Source organism: Danio rerio, chromosome 10 (genome assembly GCF_052040795.2).
Source record: "Danio rerio strain M-AB ecotype USA chromosome 10, GRCz13ab, whole genome shotgun sequence".
NCBI classification, from domain to species: Eukaryota; Metazoa; Chordata; class Actinopteri; order Cypriniformes; family Danionidae; genus Danio; species Danio rerio.
This window is the reverse complement of record NC_141030.1, coordinates 9,030,998-9,056,337: the sequence shown is the minus strand read 5'-3', so window position 1 is coordinate 9,056,337 and position 25,340 is coordinate 9,030,998. Positions and strand designations below refer to the sequence as shown.

The following is a 25,340-nucleotide window of genomic DNA, read 5'->3' as shown; positions in this document are numbered from 1 at the left end:
TAGTATTTGTTATATTATAAATTAGATTTATATGTATTTTCAGTTAAAATTTTATTGAATATTTTGGAATTTTTATAATTACATTTTTTAAAACTTATTTCATTTTAATTTGTAGCCAACTAATTTTTATTTATTTCTAAAGTTTTTCATTTAATATTTGTACTATATACCTTTATATGATCTAATTTCTATTTTTCATTAATTTCTGTTATCAAAACAGCTTAAGTTAATTGTTTAAAATACAGAAGACTGCATGATCCTTTATTTTCACATAAAAAAAATTGTAATTATATATTTATAAACAAATGGTTCAGATTTAATTTAATATATAAGACAAAAAACAAAATAAACATTTAAAACACACATTTAATTATTTATTTATTTATTGTTTTGGTTTAGTCCCTTTATTCATCAGGGGTCATCACAGCGGAATGACCCTCCAACTTATCCAGCACATGTTTTACATAGTGGATGCCCTTCCAGCTGCAACCCAGTATTGGGAAACATCCATATACACTCATACAGCTAATTTAGTTTATTCAATTCACATATACCGCATGTCTTTGGACTGTGGGGGAAACCAGAGCACCCGGAGGAAGCCCACGCCCACACACGGTAAACATGCAAACTCCACACAGAAATGCCAACTAAGCCGGGACTCGAACCAGCGACCATCTTGCTGTGGTCTTCCTCAAAATCTAAATTAATTTAAAAAAAATCTAAACAGTCATAATAATGTTACAGTGATTCTAATCCTCTCAGCAGCTCATGATGTTACAGAGCATTGTCATCCTCACCGAGACTAAATCAAATGCAGCTCTTGGACTACACACAAATATGCTACTGAAATGGTCAGGGAGGAAGGCATGTGGATGCGACTGTTTATTCAAGCCCGTGTTTACACAAGACATATTTCAGTACCTTTTGGGGATTGTAGAGATGCAACCGTTGGATCATCCAAACTGTGTGTTTGTGTCTCGATTTCACATCAGATTAGACTGCAAAAGCATCATTACTGCAGAACAAGCTAAACGCATGAAAGAGTGGTCTTCCTCTGAGCAGAAGGTAATCATCATCATCATCATCATCATCATCACTGTCATGGTCAATAATGAGCACAGCTGGATGTTTGATAGTGTAAATATGTGCAGTTTTCACACAGCTATCAGTTACACTGGCGGCCACAAGGGGCAAAGGCTGAGTTTCTGAACACTGAGGGGAGGAAACACACATGTAAAATCTACAGATGGTTTCTTTTTATTCTTGTCTTCTTATTCAACCTATTTATTCAAATACTGGTTTATAGGTCTCCTATTCTCCTATTATTACCTCCTATTCTTATTTTATTATTAAAAATTTGGAATTTATTTTATTTCATTATGAGCAGCACAGCACTGCCATGTGCAACACGCCAAGTTATAATTAATATATTTTTTGTATTCTATTTTATTTATAAAAATATTTATTTTCGATTTTATTTGAATTGTTATGAGCAGTGCAGCTCTACACAACGCAGCTAGATCAGTTATATTTTTATTATATTTTAATTAATTAATTTATTTATTTATTATATTTTTATAGAATTTTTATTCCACAGCATGTAATTTTCACATTTGCCATTTTATTTAAAAATTTTAATTTAAAAATTTTTAATTTTAAAAATTACTTAAAAGGTCATACATTTTTGATGTAATTTTTTTCCCATTTATATTCACATTATAATTTATTTTATTATGAGCATGCAGCACAGCTCATAATTCAGCAAGTTCAGCTATTCTATTATATTTTTATCTTAGTTAAATTCGATTTATTTTGAAAAGGGTTTTATTTATATATATATATATATATATATATATATATATATATATATATATATATATATATATATATATATATATATATATATATATATATAGTTAAAGTCAGAATTACCTGTTTAACGGAGAGAAGATTATTTCAACACATTGCTAAACATAGTTTTAATAACTCATCTAGTTCTATACAGCTTAAAGTGACTTTTAAAGGCTTAACTAGGTTAATTAGGTTAACTAGGCAGGTTAGGGTAATTAGGCAAGTTATTGTATTATGATGGTTAGTTCTGTAGACTGTTGAAAAAATATATATAGCTATAAATTTTGACCGTAAAATGATTTTTGAAAAAATTTAAAACTGCTTTTATTCCAGCTGCAATAAAACAAATAAGACTTTCTCCAGAAGGCAAAATATTATCAGACACTGCGAAAACTCTTAGAATTCTGACTTCAACTATATATATATATATATATATATATATATATATATATATATATATATATATATATATATATATATATATATATATATAATATAATATAACCATATATAAGTTTTTTAACAATAAAATTTTTTTTATTTCAGCCCATATGTACTGCATGTAACACCCCTGTTTCAGTTCTAAGTACATGTTTTAAACAAAAAGTGTTTAGTCTGACATCTAGTGGCTGAAGGTGTTTTTACACAGCACAGGTTATTACTACGTTTTTTGTTTTGTAGTTTAATAATCACATGCCAAACGGCTTCATCTAATTATATCGGTGTGGATTTGTGGGGACTGTGCATTTGTTTTTTAATAATATTTTTCATAATTGTACACGCTTTATCTTCTGTTTAAACTCTCAGAGGTCATTATAATAGTTCAAAACCCATAAGCATTGTGTACAACAGCATTCCTGAAAACTAAATATTAAAATAAAATATATAATTTATTCTATTTTAAAGCTGCGTTTTTTCTGTTTATTTATTTATTTATTTATTTATTTATTTATTTATTTATTTTTTGCTGTTGCTTTTTTTTGCATTTTGAACAGCAATGTTGCTGAAAATAATCAAATATATATATATATATATATATATATATATATATATATATATATATATATATATATATATATATATATATATATATATTAAGTCGTATTTCAAAACTTTAGGGAAAACAATGGATTCATTTTGAAATTAGTATTATTATTTTATTTATTTATTTGCTTTGGTGGTTCATTCCTCTGTGGCCCTTGAAAGGAATAAACTAAATAATAGTGAGTGTGTTGTGCTCCATACAGTACATAAAAGTAATTACATAACTGTGACATAAATAAAAAATCCACCCATATCTTTTTTCATGGTACATAGAAGCTAAAAAATAGATACATGAGGGTGAATTTATGATGGACAAATGTACATTTTTTGGAAGAAATGTATGAGCAAAACATATTTATTTCATTCCTTATGAGTTCCTATATATAATCAAAATATATGATTGTCATATTTCTTAATGTTTCCAATTCGGAAGAGAAGAAATAGATCAGGGCAAAGATGAAAGCTCTGAGAGCAAAATCCAGACTGGATCCATGAATTCATGTCTTTCTGGGCTGTTGAAGTGCAGCACCGCTTTCATTCATTATTTGATGTGGAGCACAAAGGTGTCTGTAAGGGTTCGACAGGACAGAGAAAAACACCAGAAGAGCACAAGATCTTCTCAAATCACCGTCATCTGCTCTCATAGCTGAGAAATGGAGAGTATCAGTGAATGATTATATTATCTCATAGTAGAAATCATAGAAGAAAATATATTTTATTTTCCAATAAATTACTAAATGTAAATGTAAATGTACTTGCTACTTTGCTGGCATACATAGCAAATTATGACAAAATATTTTCCAAATTACTTCCCTCAAAGCAAGACATCTTGTTTGATCTTTAATTAAATGTCTATTTAATTATTTTAAACAATGGACAATGCATATTAATGTAATTAAAGCAATATTTTCAAAATATCTACTTCAAACTTCAGACTTAAAGAGATTCTGTCACTGATGAGCCTTCACTTGTTCAAAACCTATTTGAGTTTCCTTTTCTGTTGACCACAAAAGATATTTTGTAAAATTCTGGTAGCTGGGACGCATCAATTCCCATAGTATTTTTTTATGGAAGTCCATGGGTCCTAGTGATCAACATTTAAAATTATTCAAAATAATTTATTTTGTATTCAACAGAAGAAAAAACTCTTAGTTTAAGGTTTAAAACCACATGAGGAGAATAAATGATGAAGTGATGTGGGTAACCCTAAAATCTGTGTAATAATTTGTAAGATTGACTAAAATAGTTTTAAAATAATCATAGTCATTTAAATCGTCATTATTGTTGACAGACCAGAATGGCAAATTCCTAAAAAAGTATCACTAATACAATCAGCATGTTGTTAGCATTTCTAGACTGTTTAATATTTGGCTAGCATGAATTTACATGTTTCAAACATGTAGTTAGAATACAGCATTTTGCTAGCACTAATTAATAGATTGCTTGCAGCTTGTATCAATTAGACATGCTAATTATGTTGATAGCATGTTTCGAGCATGGCTAACATTGTTAGCAAGAATAAACGTGTAGCTACTATGTTTTGTCATTCAGTAATTCATTCATTGATTTTCTTTTCGGCTTAGTCCCTTTAATCGGAGGTCGCCTTAGCACTAGGGTGTCAAACTCAGTTCCAAAAGGGTCGAAGCACTGCACAGTTTAGTTCCAACCCTGCTCCAACACACTTACCTGTAGGTTTCAAACAAGCCTGAAGGACTCAATTAGTTTGATCAGGTGTGCTTAATTAGGGTTGGAAGTAAACTGTGCAGGGCTGCGGCCCTTTTGGAACTGAGTTTGACACCTGTGCCTTAGCAGAATGAACAGCCAACTTATTCAGCATATGTTTAACGCAGTGGATGCCCATCCAGCTGCAACTCATCACTGGGTAACATCCATACACTCTCATTCACACACATACACTATGGACAATTTTAGCTTGTCTTTGAACTCGGAGCACCCGGAGGAAACGCACTCGAACATGGGGAGAACATGCCAACCTTCTTGCTGTGAGGCGACAGCACTACCTACTGCACCACCACGTGACCACTTTGCTTTGTTCTATGTTTTGTTTTGTTTTTTGGATGTTGTTTTGATGGTAACATTTATTTTTGTCTGTATTAGACTGTAAGTTAGCTGAAATTGAATTGCATTTTAAGTAACGGTACCATCCAAGCAAACAAGTTTGTGTTTAATAGGTGTCTAATAGACACCTAAACGTAGACCGCTTGGCTAAAACAAGGCTAAACTTGGGCTGCCAGTGAAAGTCTAGACGTCTAAGAAAAGGCCAAAACTAGACTAGTCATCAAATAGACAGAGACAGACATAGTCATTCATTTCTGTTTATTTAATGACTAGTCTATTTTTGGGCTATTCTTAGACGTCTATTAGATTTTCAATGACAGCCCAAATTTAGCCTTGTTTTAACCAAGACGGTTATCTTTAGACCATTAGAGATCTTTTAAAGACAAAAACGCTTGCTGGGTACTTTCAGCAAAATTCTTCTTTAAAGCTGTACTGAAATAAAAATAAAAATGACCTACATTTGTGTAAATTAAAGTGAGCAAATTAAAAGCAGTTTTTCAGTTTTGTGAACTACACCCTCTAAATGTACCTTTCTTATTAGGCACATTCGCTAAATTAGCATTTTAATAACCTTCTGAAAGACGTGGATAATTGCGCTTGAGGCTTGATATTTCTCACTCTGTTTTGTAACGTGACAATAAATAGGTAGGGGCAAAGATGAAAGCTCTGAGAGCAAAAAGCAGAGATTTGATCCATTAATTCATCTCTTTCTGTGAGGATGAATTGGCCCGTTGAAGTGCAGCACCTCTTTCATTATTTGATCTACAGCACAAAAGGTTGAGAGCCTGAAGCAATGGTGTAAAGCACCATCTCCAAACAAGATCTTTTCAATTCACTCACATGCTCAACCACTGAGAAATGGGGGAATTAGTGAATGCATTGATTTGATTATACGGTTCAAAACACAGGTCCTACATAAGAGAGGTCCTTCATATGAGTCTGCTGTTCAGGACATCCACTACAGGACAGCACAACTGATTCCTTTGTTTTTAAGTGTTAAAACCATCTTTCACAGCAACACTGGATTGTTGGGAAAATATAGCTACATTTCAGGAAAACTATAGCTAAAATGCACATCAGATGCAGTTAAACAAACAATCTTGTTTAAAAATTCTGAACATTTATCGAAGACTAATTTCTGTGTGATAATTCTGTTATCACCTCAAAAAAAAATTAAAGCATAGTGCTTGATTTGTAAAGAAACAGCAGCTCACCAAAGATTAAAAAAAAATGTTCCGCTGTAAAACTGTTCTGTCAATTATTAGTTCACATCTTGTGATTAACATCTTTAAAATAGCATTATGGGTAGGCATGGGACGATAACCGGTTCTAAGGTTTACCTCGGTTTTTTAAAAGTCAAGGTTTTAAAACCGTTCCTAAGGTGTTTGTAAGTTTTGCTGTTTTTAATGTTTTTTTCTAAATAAATTGTATTAAGTTTTTTTTCAGTCCATGATTCAGGAAACATCTGAAAAACAAATATAAACTAACATCCAGTGTGCTGTAGAGCTGAACAGTGCAGTGGGTTACTTTATTTCCAAAGTAAATAAAGATTTTTAAAGATACCGTTTCAAGTTGAAAAGAAATCTGTGTTTTTGAAATTGAGACAGCAGAAGTCATTTAATGTTTGCTGACATTTATTGTTTCAAAATATTTTAAATGTTAAAAAATATATACCATGTTGAATGGGGAAAAGGGCGACGGAGTGATGCCTTAGGTAGTGCTGTCACCTCACAGCAAGAAGGTCGCTGGTTCAAGCCTTGGCTGGGTCAGTTGGCGTTTCTGTGTGGAGTTTGCATGTTCTCCCTGTGTTTGCATGGGTTTCCTCCGAGTGCTCCGGTTTCTCCCACAAGTCCAAAGACATGCGGTACAGGTAAACTGGGTAGGCTAAATTGTTAGTAGTGTATGAGTATGAATGAGTGTGTGTGGATGTTTCCCAGAGATTGGTTCGGTTGGCGGTTTATTCAGCTGTGGCGACCCTGGATTAATAAAGGGACTAAGCCAAAAAGAAAAGGAATTAATAAATGAAAGTGGAAAAAGTTGTTGTTCTTTAACCAGACATTTTAAAAGAACAGTAATATTAGTAAGATATTGTGAAATCGTGATATTTTTACTAAGGTTATCATACCGTCAGAATCTTATACCGGCCCATGCCTAATTATGGGATCTTGACCTCTGCCTTGACATGACTATCGATGTTCAAAACTCAAGAAATCAACTCTACATGAAATAACAGAGAAGTACTGGCAGCTCATTAACAGTTTTCACATGACTAATGCAGGGAATATATAATTTCAGTCTCCTAAAACAATTAAATTGAACTTAATTTTCACAATTCTGATATCCAGTTTTGAGCACTTCAGTTTGGAACGACACTACAATATGTCGGCCATAGCTCTAAAGTGCTTTTAAGTAGGGATTTGGAACAACATAGTGTGTGATCAATTATTGACACAATTTTACATTTTTTTGGTTGAACTAACCCTTTGAGAGCTGCGTTTGTAGTTTTAGGTTGTTTTTTCATCATTGACAGGGTTATGTACACTACTGGTCAAAGGTTTGGGGTCAGTAGGATCTTTAATGATTTAAAATAAGCTTATTCTTCTCACCAAAACTGCATTTATTTGATCAAAATTACAGAAGAAATTGTAAAATTGTGAACTGTTCATTAATTAATTAATTAATTAATTCATTCATTCATTTTCTTTTCGGCTAAGTCCCTTTATTAATCTGGGGTCACCACAGCAGAAAGAACCGCCAACATATCCAGCATGTTTTACGCAGCGGATGCCCTTCCAGCTGCAACCCATCTCTGGGAAACATCTATACACACTTATACACAATTTAGCCTACCCAATTCACCTGTACCACATGCCTTTGGACTGTGGGGGAAACCAGAGCACCCGGAGTAAACCCACGCGAACGCAGGAAGAGCATGCAAACTCCACACAGAAACGCCAACTGACCCAGCCGAGGCTTGAACCAGTGACCTTCTTGCTGTGAGGCGACAGCACTGCGTCACAGATTGTGAAATGGTATTGCACTATAAAATACCTGTTCCAAAGTAGTTTATAATTTAATTTAATTATTTATTCCAGTGACTTTAATAATGATTTTTTAGCTTCATTACTCCAGTTTTCAGTCACATGATCCTTCAGAAATCACTCTAATTTTAATTATTTATTTATTTTTATTAATAATAATAGTAATAAAAGCAATAATGACTGGACAAATATTTTCATTTGAAACCACATACAATAAGTAATAAATAAATATTAAATAAATAAACAGATGAACAGAATTATTTATTAAAATTATTAAATAAAATTAATAGTTTAAAAAAAACTGACCCCAAACTTTTAACCGGTAGTGTATAAACTATATGAGTGGGGTGGCGATATCGAAATAAGTGAGGTCCTGTTAAATTATGGGTATGTTTGTTTTGTTCAAATATGAACATTCTTTGAAAAGATTTATATGTTAATAACATTTCATAACATTTAACATACTAAAGGTTTATAAAAATATATCCTCATGTCCTCTTTAATTAGCTGTGTCAAATTCTAGGACATTGTTGTTGGAGAACAGTTCGGCTGATCAACTTCACAGCTAATGTTTTTTGTTTTCATTTGTTTTTTGACTGAAGATGATCTAGTTTGATTTGAACATTAATCAGATAAATGGTCTAGTATTTAGAAATCTAGCAAAACTACGGCTAGAGTAAAGAAGCATTCCAAAAGTGAAAATGTTGCTAAATGTGACCCTGGACAAACCAGTCAAAGGTGTCTTTTTTCTGTTTTAAATTTTGTCTGTTTTAGTAGATTTTGTTCATTCTGATTTTACTTCCAGTCACTCTGTTAATCACCGCAAACACACTGTTGGCAATTCAGAATAGTTTTATTAAATACTATTATTTACAGTATGTATAGTGTTTGATGTAACTTGTTTTGGGTATTGACAATATTTGTTATTAAACAATTCAATTATTTGTTTCTGAGCAAATAGATTTGACTGAGGACAAAGTAAAAAACTTTATTTATAACCAAGACACAAGGAAACCAGTTAAATTAAAAAATGGCCACAATTTGATACATTACTCAATTAATAATTACAATTTTTACTTTGTCCTCAGTCAGATCTATTTGCTCAGAAACAAATAATTGAATTGTTTAAGAAAAAATATTGTCAATACCCAAAACAAATTACATCATGTTTAACCACTATAGAGATGTATGTCAAAGAGCAATGGCAGATTCCAGATGAAGTGTCTGAGGTAAGGTTGACAGGTTCTTTAGCTGAACAACTACTGTCATCCTGATATCTCCAAAATCATTGAAACAAAAATTCAAATAGGTGTTATCCTTACTAACAAACCTTTTATATAAAGTCTAAACAACTACATTTTTGCCTAAAATAAAACACAACAGCAGTATTTGACTTTAGTCCATGACATATAGTATATATCAGGGATCACCAACTTGTTCCTGGAGGTTCGGTGTTGTGCAGATTTATCGAACACACTTGGAACAAGCTAATCAAGGTCATAGGTATACTTGAAACACACAGGCAGGTGTGTTGAGGCAAGTTGGAGCTAAACCCTGCAGGCACCGGACCTTCAGGAATGAGATTGTTGACCCCTGGTGTATGGAGTGACATGGCGAAGAGGTCTCTGTGGTGGTATTAGTGGAGGCCTCTCAGCCAATCAAATTCAAATACCAGACTCGAGAGTTGTATATGATTTCACAGTAGTAAAAGCATAATGCAATCATGTCATTAATTATAAAACATAATTTAATATGGCTATGAGTTATATTAAATTTGTAAAATAATGATATTAGAAGTACTTCATTTTTAATCATGACACATATTACATGTAATCAACTATGTACCCAGCATCAAAATAAAATATCTTTATGTATTTGTCAGAGCCAGTTGCTTGCTAATTGTATTCAGAGTTTAAGTCTCTTTATGCTGCACTCTTTGTTTCTCTGTACAATGTAAAAAAAATATCTGTTAATTAATTACTTTAATTAAAAATTTTCCATATTTTGTGATTTCACAAGCGTTTTTCATTTATTCACAGTTGTGAATTGCATCATTGGATGTTGATTGCTGCTCTATTGAATAGTTTGTAATAGTTTGAACTAATATAATGTATAGAGATAGAAATAAAGTATAGCAAAATAAGTATATGTACCGTAATATACAACACCAACCCAGACAAACTCTTTAAGCTATCAAAAATGTTAATCAATGTCACTTTTTCGATCTTTAAAGATTAAAAGTTGTTGATAATACAATTTTAATGTATTTCAAAAGCATAAACAAAGGGGGAAAAATAAAAACATAAATCACAAAATATGGAAAACTGATAATTTACTGATATTTTTTTACAGTTGTTTTCATGATAGTTTGATTTCATCAAGCTACACAGCCACTAATTATTTCTGACAGTGACAACATGCACATATTCTTTTATAAGGTTTACATTCACAAAGCCAACCACAACAAAAGGAGAAGCAAACCCCACAAAAACAACAAGCCTCTTGTCTTAGTTTGTCTGCTTGTCTTAGTTTGTCTTCTTGTCTTGGTACATCTTCTTGTCTTTGTATGACTCCTTCACTTGAGTCGTCACTGTGAATCAGCGGGGTACTTTCTGTATTCTCGTATATGGGTGAAGAAGTGTTCCTATCATCTTCTGCAAAATATGAAAGACAACTTATATAAAATGACAAAGTTTGGTCATAAAATGTCAAAGCTATGTATGCTGTCAGAGATGCAGCTGGCACCAAGTCAAAATTTTTGAAGGAAATGAAATGATGACAGTATAATTTGGCCAAATATGACCATAATTGATCTCACTGTTTTTGACACAATCAAAGAAATCTGACCAAAAATGACAAAAGGAACTTTCTTTTATTTTTATATAGTTAAAAAGAAGTTATTTTGTAAGTTAGAGGTTAGAACAAACTCTAAGGCTGTGTCTGAAATCGGTACTGCATACCACTCCGTAGGTACTACATTTGAATTTAAATGTACTACTCGACCTTTAGAAAATTATGTTCTATATATTAACATATATTAACGTCGATATTCGATATTAACCTCCTGTTTGTGGCACATTAGTATATGTGAGGGGGCAAACTTTTTAAAATGGGTGGTGACCATGGTGGGAATTTTGAAGTCGGCCATCGTGGATCAAACTTTTGTTTTTTCAATAGGAAAAGAGTCATTTGACACATCAAACTTATTGGGAATTTCAGAAGAAAAACAATGGTGTGCTTGGTTTTAACAAAACTTTATTAATTCGTTGTCAGGGAACACAGGCGGACACAAGTGCAGGTTAAGAGTTTTTATTCTTGATCAAAAAATTACCCTAAAAGGGCGCAAATCAAATCCAACTGGGCGTTTGCAGAAAAAATAGGAGAAAAACAAAAACAAAAAACTGCATAAAAAAAGACTCCCAGAAGAGGGCGCTGTTAAGTCCTTGACAACAGAGACCGGGTCCTGTCACCAAATAAATCCAAAAGGGGGCGCCCAGTTCACAATCTTCAAAAAAGAGAAAGCAAAAGACAGCCGGGGTGATCCAAAAATAAATGCAAACAATAGCGTCTATGATACTGTTACCCGGCAGGGGGCGTGCTGGTACGTTGCCGTGAGGGGAATGCGGAAGTGGAGCGTGAGCGAGGGAGAGGAAGCCGGCAGTCAGTTGAAGCCGATGGGCTCCGAGAGGTTGAAGCAGTCCGGCCTGGGAACAGAGGAGGTTAAGGAGAGGCAAAGTGCAAGAAGATGGTTCTGGCGTGGAGCAGCACAACAAGACAGAGTTGGAAAGGACAGGAGAGCCACGACAGGAGACAAGACGAGACCAGACGCGAGCGGCTCGGCGTGGGCGCGCTCGCAAAACAACAATCTAGCACTGGACTACACACAAGGAGGGGAATAAATAGGACACTAGAGGAATCACAGATAGGGTGCAGGTGAGTGAAAATCAATCTTAATAGATGGTAAATAGGGTAACGAGAGGGAGGAGAGATACGGGGAGCGATCAAAATAAACATTCACGTGCGCTCACCAGAAGTAAACAGAAATGGGGAACAGACAGCATGATCAGACTGAGGATGTGACAGTACCCCCCCCTCTACGAACGCCACCAGGCGCTGCATGGGGGGGCCTACCTTGTCGTTGATGGAAATCCTCGACCAGCGCCGGATCCAGAACGTCCCGAGCCGGGACCCAGCTTCTCTCCTCCGGACCATAACCCTCCCAGTCCACTAAATATTGAAAGCCCCGACCTCTGCGTCTGATGTCTAGCAATCTCCGCACAGTGTAAACTGGGGAGCCATCCACTAGACGGGGGGGAGGGGGAATGGGGGCAGAGGGAACAAGACGTGAATACAATACAGGTTTAACCCTTGACACATGAAAGGTAGGGTGCACCCGACCAAGCATAGGAGGGAGCTTGAGCCGTATCGCCACCGGACTCAGGACCTTGGTGATCCGGTATGGGCCAATGAACCTGGGAGCCAACTTGCGTGAGGCTACCCTGAGAGGCAGGTCCTTGGTAGAAAGCCACACTCTTTGACCACATCTGTAACGAGGAGCGGGAGTCCGGTGGTGATCAGCTGCTGCTTTGGTCCGTTTATTAGCCTGGGCCAAGGCCTCCCTGGCTCTCTTCCAGGTGCGTCGACACCGCTGGACGAAAGCAAGGGCAGACGGAACAGCAGCTTCGGGTTCCTGAGAGGGAAACAAAGGAGGTTGGAACCCCATAGAGCATTGAAACGGGGACATACCTGTGGCAGATGAAGGAAGAGAATTATGGGCATACTCGACCCAAGGTAATTGTTGACACCAAGAGCCAGGATTGTGGGACGTCAGGCAGCGGAGAGTACGTTCCAAATCCTGGTTTGCCCGCTCGGACTGCCCATTGGTCTGGGGATGAAATCCTGAAGACAGATTCGTAGAGGCCCCGATCTGTCGACAGAATTCCTTCCAAAACCGGGAGACAAACTGAGGGCCCCTATCAGAAACCACATTGACCGGAAGACCATGAATCCGGAAAACATGATCAATCACCACTTGAGCAGTCTCCTTGGCTGAGGGGAGTTTGGGAAGGGGAATGAAATGGGCCGCTTTGGAGAAGCGGTCCACCACCGTGAGAATGACGGTGTTGCCTTTAGATTCTGGTAGGCCGGTGACAAAATCAAGGGCCAAGTGTGACCAGGGGCGGGATGGGATGGGAAGGGGGCGGAGCAGATCAATGGGAGGCGCATTGGAATTGTTGTTCCGAGCGCAAACAGAGCAGGCGGCCACGAACTGCCTGACGTCCTTGGCCATGGATGGCCACCAGAATCGCTGACGGATGGCAGCCAGTGATCTCCTGACTCCTGGGTGACAGGTCAACTTAGAGGAGTGACCCCACTGGATTACTTCAGAGCGCATCTTGGTAGGGACAAAGAGACATCCCGCTGGGACCCTCCCCGGTCCTGGACTTGTCCTCCTGGCTTCCTCAACCCGTTTTTCAATTTCCCAAGAGAGAGATGCCACCACCATCTCCTTGGGTAAAATGGTGCCGGGTGGTTCCCTCTCCCCTGGGGCCTCAAACAGACGGGAGAGAGCATCTGGCTTAATATTTTTGGACCCAGGTCTGTAAGACAAGGTAAAATTAAATCGCCAAAAGAAGAGGGCCCAGCGAGCCTGTCGGGAGCTCAGCCTCCTGGCTGAACGGATATATTCAAGGTTTTTGTGATCCGTCCAGACCAGGAAAGGCTGAGCTGCGCCTTCTAACCAGTGACGCCACTCCCCCAGGGCCAACCTGACTGCCAACAATTCCCTATTACCTATGTCGTAATTTCGCTCTGAAGGATTCAGGCGATGGGAAAAGAATGCACAAGGGTGCACTTTTCCATCCAGGCGTGACCGCTGAGATAAGACTGCGCCTACTCCGACGTCCGAAGCATCCACCTCAACAATAAATTGCCGTTCAGGATCTGGAATAGATAGAACAGGAGCAGAGACAAAACGGGACTTTAATTTATCAAAGGCCTCCTGAGCATCAACTTCCCATTTGAACGGTACCTTGGGAGAGGTGAGGGCTGTTAAGGGTGCAGCGATCTGACCAAAATTCCTGATAAAGCGCCGATAAAAGTTGGCGAACCCCAGGAACCGCTGCAGAGCCTTACGAGAGTCTGGAGTTGGCCACTCGGCGACTGCCTTTACCTTACAGGGGTCTGCCTGGATCTCTCCAGCCGAAATAATGAATCCCAAGAACGAGACCGACTGGACGTGGAAAACGCACTTCTCCGCCTTAACATAAAGCTGATTCTCCAGCAACCGTTGTAGCACTTGGCGGACATGTTGGGTGTGTACCTTTAAAGATGGAGAGAATATCAAGATATCATCAAGGTACACAAAGACAAAACGATTAACCATGTCCCTCAACACATCATTGACCAAGGCCTGGAAGACCGCCGGGGCATTGGTCAGACCGAACGGTAAGACCCGGTACTCGAAGTGTCCCGTAGGCGTGTTAAAGGCGGTCTTCCACTCATCCCCCTCTCGTATGCGGATAAGATGGTAAGCATTCCGGAGGTCAAGTTTGGTAAAGACCTTGGCTCCCTGCAAAAGTTCAAAGGCAGAAGACATGAGAGGTAAGGGGTACCTGTTTTTAATAGTGATGTCATTGAGCCCTCGATAATCAATACAAGGACGCAGGGAGCCATCTTTCATTTTGACGAAGAAGAACCCGGCACCCGCGGGGGAGGAAGAGGGTCGGATGAGACCGGCTTTGAGTGATTCATTGATATACCTATCCATGGCCTCTCTCTCTGGACCAGAAAGGGAAAATAAACGACCCTTGGGCGGAGAAGTGCCTGGGAGGAGTTCTATGGCACAATCATAAGGACGATGCGGAGGCAGGGAAGTGGCCCGAGACTTGCTGAACACCCGGCGCAGGTCAAGGTACTCCGCCGGTACCCCAGAGAGATTAGCTGCCTCCACCTGTAAGACAGGACACACAGACACAGGAAAAGCAGCAGGACCCAAACACGAAGCAAGACAATGCTGACTCCAAGACAAAACTGAATTACTCGACCAATCTACATGAGGGCCATGCTGCACCAGCCATGGATGCCCCAAAACTATGGGGGCACTAGGCGAATCTAGGAGAAGCAGCGTGGTAACCTCATGGTGATTGCCCGAGACAATGAGATGGAGGGGAGGGGTGGTATGGGATACAGTGGTGATAAGGGTGCCATTAAGAGAGCGAGCAGGGATAGGATTGGAAAGAGGGAGTGCAGGGATTCCCCACAAGGTAGCTAAAGAACTATCCATAAAATTACCTTCGGCCCCGGAATCGACCAAGGCCAAGGCAGAATTAAAAGAGTCACCAAACTGGACAGATACAGGGAGAACAGTACGAGAGGAGGGGGAATTCAATAAAGGGGTAGCGCTCACCAGGATCCCCCTCTTTACTGGCGAGCCGCGGCTTTTAACGGACAGGCCACTGCAAAGTGCCCTGGCTTGCCGCAGTAGAAGCACAGGCCCTGGATAAGGCGCTGTTGTTTCTGTTGGGGAGTCAGCCGAAGACGCCCCACCTGCATGGGCTCTGAACCCAAGGAGGTGGCATTAGCAGCCTCAGGAACAGCAGAGGAAGTGTCCTCCATCCTCCAGGGTGGGCGGAAGACTGGACGTTGACGACGGCGGCGCAGACGTCCTTCTACCCGTAGGGCCATACTAATGAGATCATCAAAATCTTGGGGAAGGTCGATGGTGGCCAACTCGTCCTGGATTTCCTCTTCAAGCCCCGCTCGAAACATGGACATGCAGGCCCCTTGATTCCAGTCGCAGGAAGCCGCCAAGGTCTTAAACTGGATGGCATACTCTGTGACTGACCGGCCTGCCTGGCGTAACCGAGCCAACTGGTCCGCTGCCTCCTGCCCCTGAGCAGATCTATCGAACAACCTCACCATCTCTTGTCTGAAGTCTTCGAACGATGCACAACAGGGAGCTTGGGTTTCCCAGACTGATGTTCCCCAATCACGGGCCTTGCCTGCGAGCAGCGTCAGAACGTATGCCACCTTGGTTCTTTCAGCAGCGTAGGTGTGTGGCTGTAAGGCAAACACCACAGAGCATTGAGAGAGGAAGGCTCTACATGAATTGGGGTCCCCATCGTAAGGTGGTGGGTTGTTGCATCGGGGTTCACGTGTATGCTGAGGGCCAGGATCCGCTTGCCCCCCCTGGGCTGTGTCGTGCTGCAACTCACGGATCCGTGCGGTTAAATCAGCTACCTGGTTGGCCAAGTACTCCATCTCCCTGGTGGTGTTGGTCAACCTTGCCTCATGCTGCCCTAGCAGCACACCCTGCTGGGTGACTGCAGTAATGACTGGATCCGAACCTGCTGCGTCCATTTCGGCTAGATTGTTCTGTCAGGGAACACAGGCGGACACAAGTGCAGGTTAAGAGTTTTTATTCTTGATCAAAAAATTACCCTAAAAGGGCGCAAATCAAATCCAACTGGGCGCTTGCAGAAAAAATAGGAGAAAAACAAAAACAAAAAACTGCATAAAAAAAGACTCCCAGAAGAGGGCGCTGTTAAGTCCTTGACAACAGAGACCGGGTCCTGTCACCAAATAAATCCAAAAGGGGGCGCCCAGTTCACAATCTTCAAAAAAGAGAAAGCAAAAGACAGCCGGGGTGATCCAAAAAAAAATGCAAACAATAGCGTCTATGATACTGTTACCCGGCAGGGGGCGTGCTGGTACGTTGCCGTGAGGGGAATGCGGAAGTGGAGCGTGAGCGAGGGAGAGGAAGCCGGCAGTCAGTTGAAGCCGATGGGCTCCGAGAGGTTGAAGCAGTCCGGCCTGGGAACAGAGGAGGTTAAGGAGAGGCAAAGTGCAAGAAGATGGTTCTGGCGTGGAGCAGCACAACAAGACAGAGTTGGAAAGGACAGGAGAGCCACGACAGGAGACAAGACGAGACCAGACGCGAGCGGCTCGGCGTGGGCGCGCTCGCAAAACAACAATCTAGCACTGGACTACACTCAAGGAGGGGAATAAATAGGACACGAGAGGAATCACAGATAGGGTGCAGGTGAGTGAAAATCAATCTTAATAGATGGTAAATAGGGTAACGAGAGGGAGGAGAGATACGGGGAGCGATCAAAATAAACATTCACGTGCGCTCACCAGAAGTAAACAGAAATGGGGAACAGACAGCATGTTCAGACTGAGGATGTGACATTCGTAGGTTATTTGCAAGTTTTTGACCACTTATAAAATGTGTTCACACACTGATAACAACACCACAGGAGAAATGCCAGCACAGGCTTCCAGTATCCGTAGTTTAAGGTGCCCTGTATATCTGCCATTTTGTCACGATCATGTGACCAATCTGCGTCAGTTGCATTGTATCACTCCGGTGACTCCTATTCATGAATTCTTTCGTGGTGCTTCAAGGGATAACGTAATGTCTATCGCATGCACACTTTAGAATCTCGCCAGAAGTATCGAATACTGTTTTTTAAATTCTTTGAATTTAGACATGTTACTTGGCTAGCATGCTGTTTTTATCATACTACAGTTGAAGTCAGATTTATTAGCCCCTTTTTGATTTTTTTTTCTTTTATTAATATTTCCCAAATGATGTTTAACAGAGCAATGAAATTTTCCCAGTATGTCTGATAATATGTTCTCTTCTGGAGAAAGTCTTATTTGTTTTATTTCGGCTAGAATAAAAGCAGTTTTAAATTGTTTAAAAAAAATATTTTTTTTGTTTAAAATTATTAGCCCCTTTAAGCAAATTTTTTTTTTTCGATAGTCTAAAGAACAAACCATCGTTATACAATAACTTGCCTAATTACCCTAACCTGCCTAGTTCACCTTATTAACCTAGTTAAGCCTTTAAACGTCAATTTAAACTGTACAGAAGTGTCTTGAAAAATATCAAGTAAAATATTATTTACTGTCATCATGATAAAGATAAAATAAATCAGTTATTAAAAATAGGTTTCTAAAACTGTTATGTTTAGAAATGTGCTGAAACAATCTTCCCTCCATTAAACAGAAATTTGGGGAAAAAATAAACATGGGCGCTAATAAGTCAGGGGGGCTAACAATTCTGACCTTAACTGTATATAGTATAGAAGTATGCGATTTTTGGATATAACCCAACACTGTTTTCAATTTGGAAGAGCTTATACCAATATACCCTAATCTCTTTGAAACGTTTATCCTCTGGATGAGCCCTTTCAATGGAACATTCAGTTTGACATCAAACAACTGTACAAAAGATCATGGAGGCCTGAAGCGTGTACCAGGTGTACCATTTAAAATCCTTAATTTCGGAGAGAAAAAAAAAGTGGCCAGTTTTGAGCACTTCCGTTTGAAACAACACTACAATATGGCGGCCATAACCGTTTTTACTCTAAAGTGCTCTGAAGTGGGGCTTTGGAACAACATGAGGGTGAATAATTATTGACAGAAGTTTAGTTTTTTGGAAATAATCTAACTTTTAAGAACTGTAGTTTTGGGTTGTTTTTTCATCATTAGCAGTGTTATGTATATGCTATATGTGTGGGGTGAGGTAAGAAGTAAGGTCCTGTTGAATTATGAGTGTGTTTGTTTTGGTGCTTTCAAATATGAACATTCTTTGGCAAAATTTACATATTCACAAAGGTTTAACATGCTCAAGCTTTATATGGTTAAGCTATATATGTTAGCTGTGTCAAAGTCTGGGATATTGACATTGTTGATCAACTTCACAAATCATTTTTTGTTTTGATTGAAGATGATCTGGTTTGATTTTAACATTAGTCAGATCAATGGTCTAGTACACAGGTGTCAAACTCAGTTCGTGGAGGGCCGTAGCTCTGCACAGTTTTGTTCCAACCCTAATTAAACACACCTGATTGTACTAATCAAGTGCTGTAGTCTTGTTTGATACCTGCAAATAGCTGTGTTGAAGCAGGGCTGGAACTAAACTCTGCAGGGTTGCGGCTCTCCATGAATTGAGTTTGTCATCCCTGGTCTAGTATTTGGGAAACTGGAGCCAGCGTAAAGAAGCATTACAAGTGAAGACATATTGCTAAATGTGACCCTGGACAACTAAACCATTCAGTTAAAATTTTATTTTTTATATATTTATTTCGATTTTAGAATCATTTGAAAGCAGAATATTAGCTTTCCGTTGACATATGGTTTGTGAGGTCAGGGCAATATGCAAAGCTTTGAAACTAGGGTGAATAAATGCTAGTAAATTGTATTTTTGGGTGAATTATCCATATAACAATGCATAAATGTACTAATCAAACATGTTGTAATATATTTATAGTTGCAAAAATTCTGAAAATATCTTAATAGACATGATTTTAGATAATATTCTAATGATTTCTGGCATATACAGTGCATCCGGAAAGTATTCATAGTGCTTCACTTTTTCCATATTTTTTTATGTTACAGCCTTATTCCAAAATGGATTACATTCATTTATTTTCTCCAAATTCTACACACAATACCCCCATAATGACAATGTGAATATTGTTGCAAATTTATTCAAAATAAAAAACCTGAAAAATCACCTTTGCTTAATACTTTGGTGATTCACCTTTGGCATTAAATACAGCCTCAAGTCATTTTGAATATGATGCCACAAGCTTGGCACACCTTTCTTTGAGAATTTTTGCCTATTCTTCTTTGCAGTACTTCTCAAGCTCTATCAGGTTGAAAGGGAAGCGACGGTGTACAGCCATTTTCAGATCTCTCCAGAGGTGTTTAATAGGATTTAGGTCTGGGCTCTGGCTGGGCCACTCAAGTACATTCACAGAGTTGTTGTGAAGCCACTCTATTGATATTTTGGCGCTGTGCTTTGAATCATTTTCCTGCTGGAAGATGAACCGTCACCCCAGTCTGAGGTTAAGAGCACTTTGAAGCAGGTTTTCATTCAGGATGTCTCTGTACATTGCTGCATTCATCTTCCCTATATTCTGACTAGTCTTCCAGTTCCTGCTGCTGAAAAACATCCCCACAGCATGATGCTGCCACCACCATGCTTCACTGTAGCGATGGTAATAGCCTGGTGATGAGCAGTGCCTGGTTTTCTCCAAACGTAACGCCTGTTATTCCCTCCAAAGAGTTCAATTTTAGTCTCATCAAACCAGAGAATTTTGTTTCTTATGGTCTGACAGTCCTACAGATGCCTTTAGGCAAATTCCGTCTGGCTCTTATACTATACAGGCCTGATTGGTGGATTGCTGCACAGCCGGTTGTCCTTCTGTAAGGTTCTAAGCTTAAATGGCAGACCAACTCTAGGAATATGGAGTCCACTGTGCTCATTGGAGCTTTCAGAGCAATCGAAATTTTTCTGTAACCTTCCCCAGCCTTGTGCTTTGAGACAATCCTGTCCCGGAGGTCTACAGACAATTACTTTGTCTTCATGCTTGGTTTGTGCTTTGACATGCACTGTCAACCCTGGGACCTTATATAGACAGGTGTATGCCTTTTCAAATCATGTACAATCAACTCAAAGCTGCTGAAACATCTCAAGAATGATCAGTAGAAACAGAACGTACCTCAGCTCAATTTAGAACTTCACGGCAAAGGCTGTGAATACTGATGTACGTGTGATTTTTCAGGTTTTTTATTTTTAATAAATTTGCAACATTTAAAAAAAAAATCTCTTCACATTGTCATTATGGAGCATTGTGTAAAGAATTTTAAGAAAATAAATGAATTTAATCCATTTTGGAACAAGGCTGTAACATAAATAAATGTGGAAAAAGTGAAGTGCTATAAATAATTTCCGTATACAATGTAAGAAAGTATCACTGGTAACATAAAAATAGTTCTGTGGTCCAGGGTCACAAATGAAAAATGTTAGCTTGAAATACTTACTTGTCAAGCAATAAAATGAAGTCAGCTTCTGTAAGGGAAAAAATAAATATTTGAACATACTACAACAAATCACATATTTAGACTCTGAAGTTTCCATGAAATTAAGGTTGTCATGAATTTTGAAACTGGAAACTACAGCAAATATAATGTTTGAAAGCTGATTTAACATTTGATCTTTTTTTTTTAGATTTTGTGCCAAGGTAATGTGTGTTGTGTTGAAAATAAATGAAAGTTCTTAGATATTTATTCATAAGTCAAAATTTGTCCTCACAGTTTGTGCAAATGGCCAATGGTGATGAACCTACCTTGCTTTTGAAGTGATTTGCAGTTTTTTTAATTGCTTCTGCATTCTTCTGACATTCCAGTAATCCATCAGTTTCACAAAGCAGACAGTCTACAGCATATGTGTTCTCTTGCTTGATAATTTTTTCACTGTCAGATATTATTTTATCTGGGTCAAACGTGATATGGAGCACCACAACGATGGCAAGTTTGGAAGCTGTAAGTCAGTTAAAAGTGGGTGGTTAAATGGAGAATTAAAATAAAAACATTTTTTGCACCTGTGAATTTTTAAGATTTTGGATTTTGGTTTCATAAAGTGTTTTTTTTTTTTCAGTCTAATGCACAGGTGTCAAACTCAGTTCCAAAAGGGCCGCAGCTCTGCACAGTTTAGTTCCAACCCTAATAAAACACACCTGATCAAACTAATTGAGTCCTTCAGACTTGTTTGAAACCTACAGGTATGTGTGTTGGAGCAGGGTTGGAACTAAACTGTGCAGGGCTTTGGCCCTCCAGGAATTGAGTTTGACACCCCTGATCTAATGTAAAGAGAAAACTACCAAAATACACATTTAAAAAGTTTCTAGACTAATGCTAACTCTAACACAAAAGAAGATAATTCGAAGAATGTTAGAAACCAGTAACCAATGACAAATATTAAGCCAGTGGTTACAGTTTTACAACATTTTCCAAAATAACTTTTTTGTGTGTATGTTCAACATAAGAGACTTAAACATGTTTGTGGTAAGTGAAGGGTGATTAAATGATCACAGAATCTTAGTTGTGGGTGAACCACCCCTTTAAATCAGTCTATAGATTTCAATTGCAGTATATGTTTAAAGGTTGTTTAAACGTTATATATATAGTCAAGATTGTATGCAACAGTATATACGGTTTATTATGTGCAACATTTTACACAAACGTGTTTCTTTCCATTTCTCACTGTTTGCAGTATTTTCTGAATTGTGTGGGTTAAAATAAATTCCTAAAATCCACTCTATAAAACAAGTTTTCTCTAATATTAACAAATATACAATTAAATAACCTGACTTAATCCAAAGTTCAGATTTTTGCTCTAGAAATGTATGCAAAATTGTGCATATTTAATCAATAAAATTTAGTATTTTAGAAAATTTGTGATACAAACAAAATGTTTGCACTTCTTACTGTAGTCAATCAATGGGGAAGCATCATGATTAATATTAGTAAATTTTTTACTCTGGTCTCCTGCAATACCTTGCCTTTTAATCATGTAATCATCTACCTTGTAAGTCACTTGTGATTTGATTAAGGTGCTTCATTGCAGCATCAATATCAGTTCCTGCTCGTGAAGTAATGGGGCAGAAGTACAATATGACATCACACTTCTTAACTGAAGAGGACTCTTTCAGGCCAGATGCTTTCTTATGAAGCATTCTCTTGAAATCGTCAACAGCACAATCCATTGTTTGTCCTGCATTCAAAAAAAATCAGAAAATTCAATTTTGCTACAATGAAGTAAAACAACAAATATAATTAATAGCGAAAATTAATTATTATCCTATTAAAAACTCAAACTTTCATTGCCATTATGAAAATTTTACTACAATTCAAACCAAACAAATATGGTTATTGTATTTAAACCATGGTACTCACAAATGGGACCAGTTTGCAAGGGTCTTTTGGCAAGCGCTAAAAACTGTATGGATCAAAGTTACTGATTTATCTTTAATGCCCATAATCGTTAAAATATTAAGCAAGTATCAAGTTTCGTGAAGGAAAATATTAGTAAATTTACCAAAGGAAATTTTAGTACATTTTCATTTACTAACCGATCTTTTTGTTAATAATGTGCATTGAAGATAATTTAGACCATTTTAAATGTAATTTTCTCAGTATTTTGATTGTTTTAATCCTCAGATTCCATTATGTATAAATCTCATTTTTTTTATTGACACTTGTGAGGGTCCAGAGTCACAAACTAATCATGGCTTCGCTACAATAACCATAGTTTAACTAAAAGAAACTAAAAGAAACTTGCATATTGAAAATGCTAATCAATATACCAAAGACCATGGTTCATTTTAATGAAGATAAAATGCTACTTTATTAAATAAATTAGTATATTTCCAATTGAATAAATAGTGCCCAAAAAGGACAAGTTAATCTGATTGCTAGCAATGAAACAAAAGGTGTATTTCATTTATTTCAAGTCAAATTTGCAATCCAATGTGTGAACATTCTTAGGAAATCATGCCTTATAGGCTACATTTACAGTAATGTCTTACATTTTAACACAATTTTTAAACAATGTTGCATACTTTTTCCCAGAGATGGGTCGCAGCTGGAAGTGCATGCGCTGCGTAAAAACTTGCTGGATAAGTTGGCGGTTCATTCCGCTGTGGCGACCCCGGATTAATAAAGGGACTAAGCCGACAAGAAAATGAATGAATGTTGCATACTTGCAAAAAAGATCCACATTCCAGGACTAAAAACATGTCAGAAGCTACTGTAAAGCTGAAATTAGAGTTCAAAATTGTTGCCCGCCTATATACAATTATTTAATTCAAGTTAAGTTATAACAACATTTATTATTCATTCATTCATTCATTTTCTTGTCGGCTTAGTCCCTTTATTAATCCGGTTTCGCCATAGCGGAATGAACCGCCAACTTATCCAGCACGTTTTTTACGCAGCGGATGCCCTTCCAGCCGCAACCCATCTCAGGGAAACATCCACACACACTCATTCACACACACACACACACACTCATACACTACGGACAATTTAGCCTAAATTCACCTATACCGCATGTCTTTTAAAACCCACACAAGCGCAGGGAGAACTCCACACAGAAATGCCAACTGAGCAGAGGCTCGAACCAGCGACCCAGCGACCTTCTTGCTGTGAGGCGACAGCACTACCTACTGCGCCACTACGTCACCCCAACATTTATTACATGAAAAAATATATAATATGTAATAAATCGCTTTGAGAAATAACTTATATTACAGTAAATGGGAAATAGGAATGCCATTCTTATTTGTTTGTTTTCTACTTAACTAATCATCCAAGAAAGATTTAAATGTTTTGTTGATTTGTAAATAACACCAGTCTAATGTGAACATAGCTAATTTGAAAGTTAAGTAGTTAATGTTTGTTGAATGAGGCACATATCATTTATTACACCTAAACATAACTACAGCATTTATGACCTGCTCCTATAGTTACACTTTAAATAACTCACTGACATATTTTTAGTGTGTGCTCTGTGAACTTTACACTGCAGTCTATCAGACTATCTTGTCAGTGTTTACGAGCAACAAGGAAGTAGCACATGCAGATGTGGTCTAACCTGCCTAGAAATGCACAAAATGTAGCAACGTGATTTTGTTGTAAAAAAAAAAAGCGTGATAAAAGACAAATGTTAATGCTAACGTTTATAACATAATTTTGTGCTAGCTAAAAGATTTTTGTTTAAAACGGCATGTATATGACGAAAATTATCATGCATGTGTGCAGTTTAAAGGTAGCAATTGCCATAGCAAAAACAACTAATTGTTTTCTCGGCTCATTGATAATGCATTTTACATCTCACAGACATTCACAAATCGTAGACTAACCCACAGGAAATCCTGTAAGTAAATGAAGAATGTATGTTACTCACCGTTTTCTTCTTCTTCTTCTTTTATAAAGGAGTCCGACGTCAGGACGAGCGGTGGATCACTGGGCAATGCATTCGTGATGCAAGCTTAACTTTCTTTCGCTTTCAGTTTTAAAACTACTGCAATAGGACTCCAAAAATAGCCGCAGTGGTATCAAATGACATAAAACTACATAATGGATAACTTTTAATCATTTAAAATAATTTTAATGATTATATTTCAGCTACTAGTGAGATATCTATATGCCACCAGAGCTAAATTTTTCAAAAGTAAAATTAGTTTTTTTTTTTTTTAAGTGAATGATCAAAAACTTAATGGTTGCTGATGAAATACATTCCTTCATATTTGAAGCCTATATAAAGCATATCACATCTAGATGGTATATAAGATCTGGTAAACAACAACAAAAGAATATCAAAGCAGTTTTGTATTAGAACAAACTATAAGGTCAAATATTTGTTGATTAAAGTGATTCTGTTTGTAACCATTAAAACAACCAATGTCTGTTTGTGGCAGCTGGTATTTTGCATACCTGTTGTTTTTTTGCTAAGTCAGTAGGCTA

General features: G+C 37.7%; 2 protein-coding genes across 2 annotated transcripts in view; one reads left to right on the top strand and one right to left on the bottom strand.

Moving 5' to 3' along the window:
* tctn1 (tectonic family member 1) overlaps nucleotides 1-25,340 on the top strand; it is an 845,382-nt gene that overhangs the window by 521,987 nt on the left and 298,055 nt on the right. The gene's annotated exons all lie outside the window — the stretch shown is intronic.
* si:dkey-27b3.4 lies at nucleotides 8,852-24,890 on the bottom strand. The gene is made up of 5 exons (XM_087270201.1): nucleotides 24,781-24,890; nucleotides 22,399-22,587; nucleotides 21,161-21,354; nucleotides 20,856-20,883; nucleotides 8,852-10,669 (listed from the first exon to the last, which is right to left on the bottom strand). The coding sequence occupies exons 2-5, from the start codon at nucleotides 22,577-22,579 to the stop codon at nucleotides 10,413-10,415; spliced, it is 660 nt and encodes a 219-aa protein (XP_087126327.1). The 5' UTR covers nucleotides 22,580-22,587; nucleotides 24,781-24,890; the 3' UTR covers nucleotides 8,852-10,412.

Bases quoted from the DNA above. Each gene is read 5' to 3' on its own strand.
- si:dkey-27b3.4 (XM_087270201.1), bottom strand. From the start codon at position 22,579: ATGGATTGTGCTGTTGACGATTTCAAGAGAATGCTTCATAAGAAAGCA. The intron at 21,355-22,398 runs GTAGATGATTAC...ACTGACTTACAG, and splicing joins AATCACAAGTGACTTACAAG to CTTCCAAACTTGCCATCGTT. The intron at 10,670-20,855 runs GTAAGTATTTCA...CATATTTTGCAG, and splicing joins TTCATTTTATTGCTTGACAA to AAGATGATAGGAACACTTCT.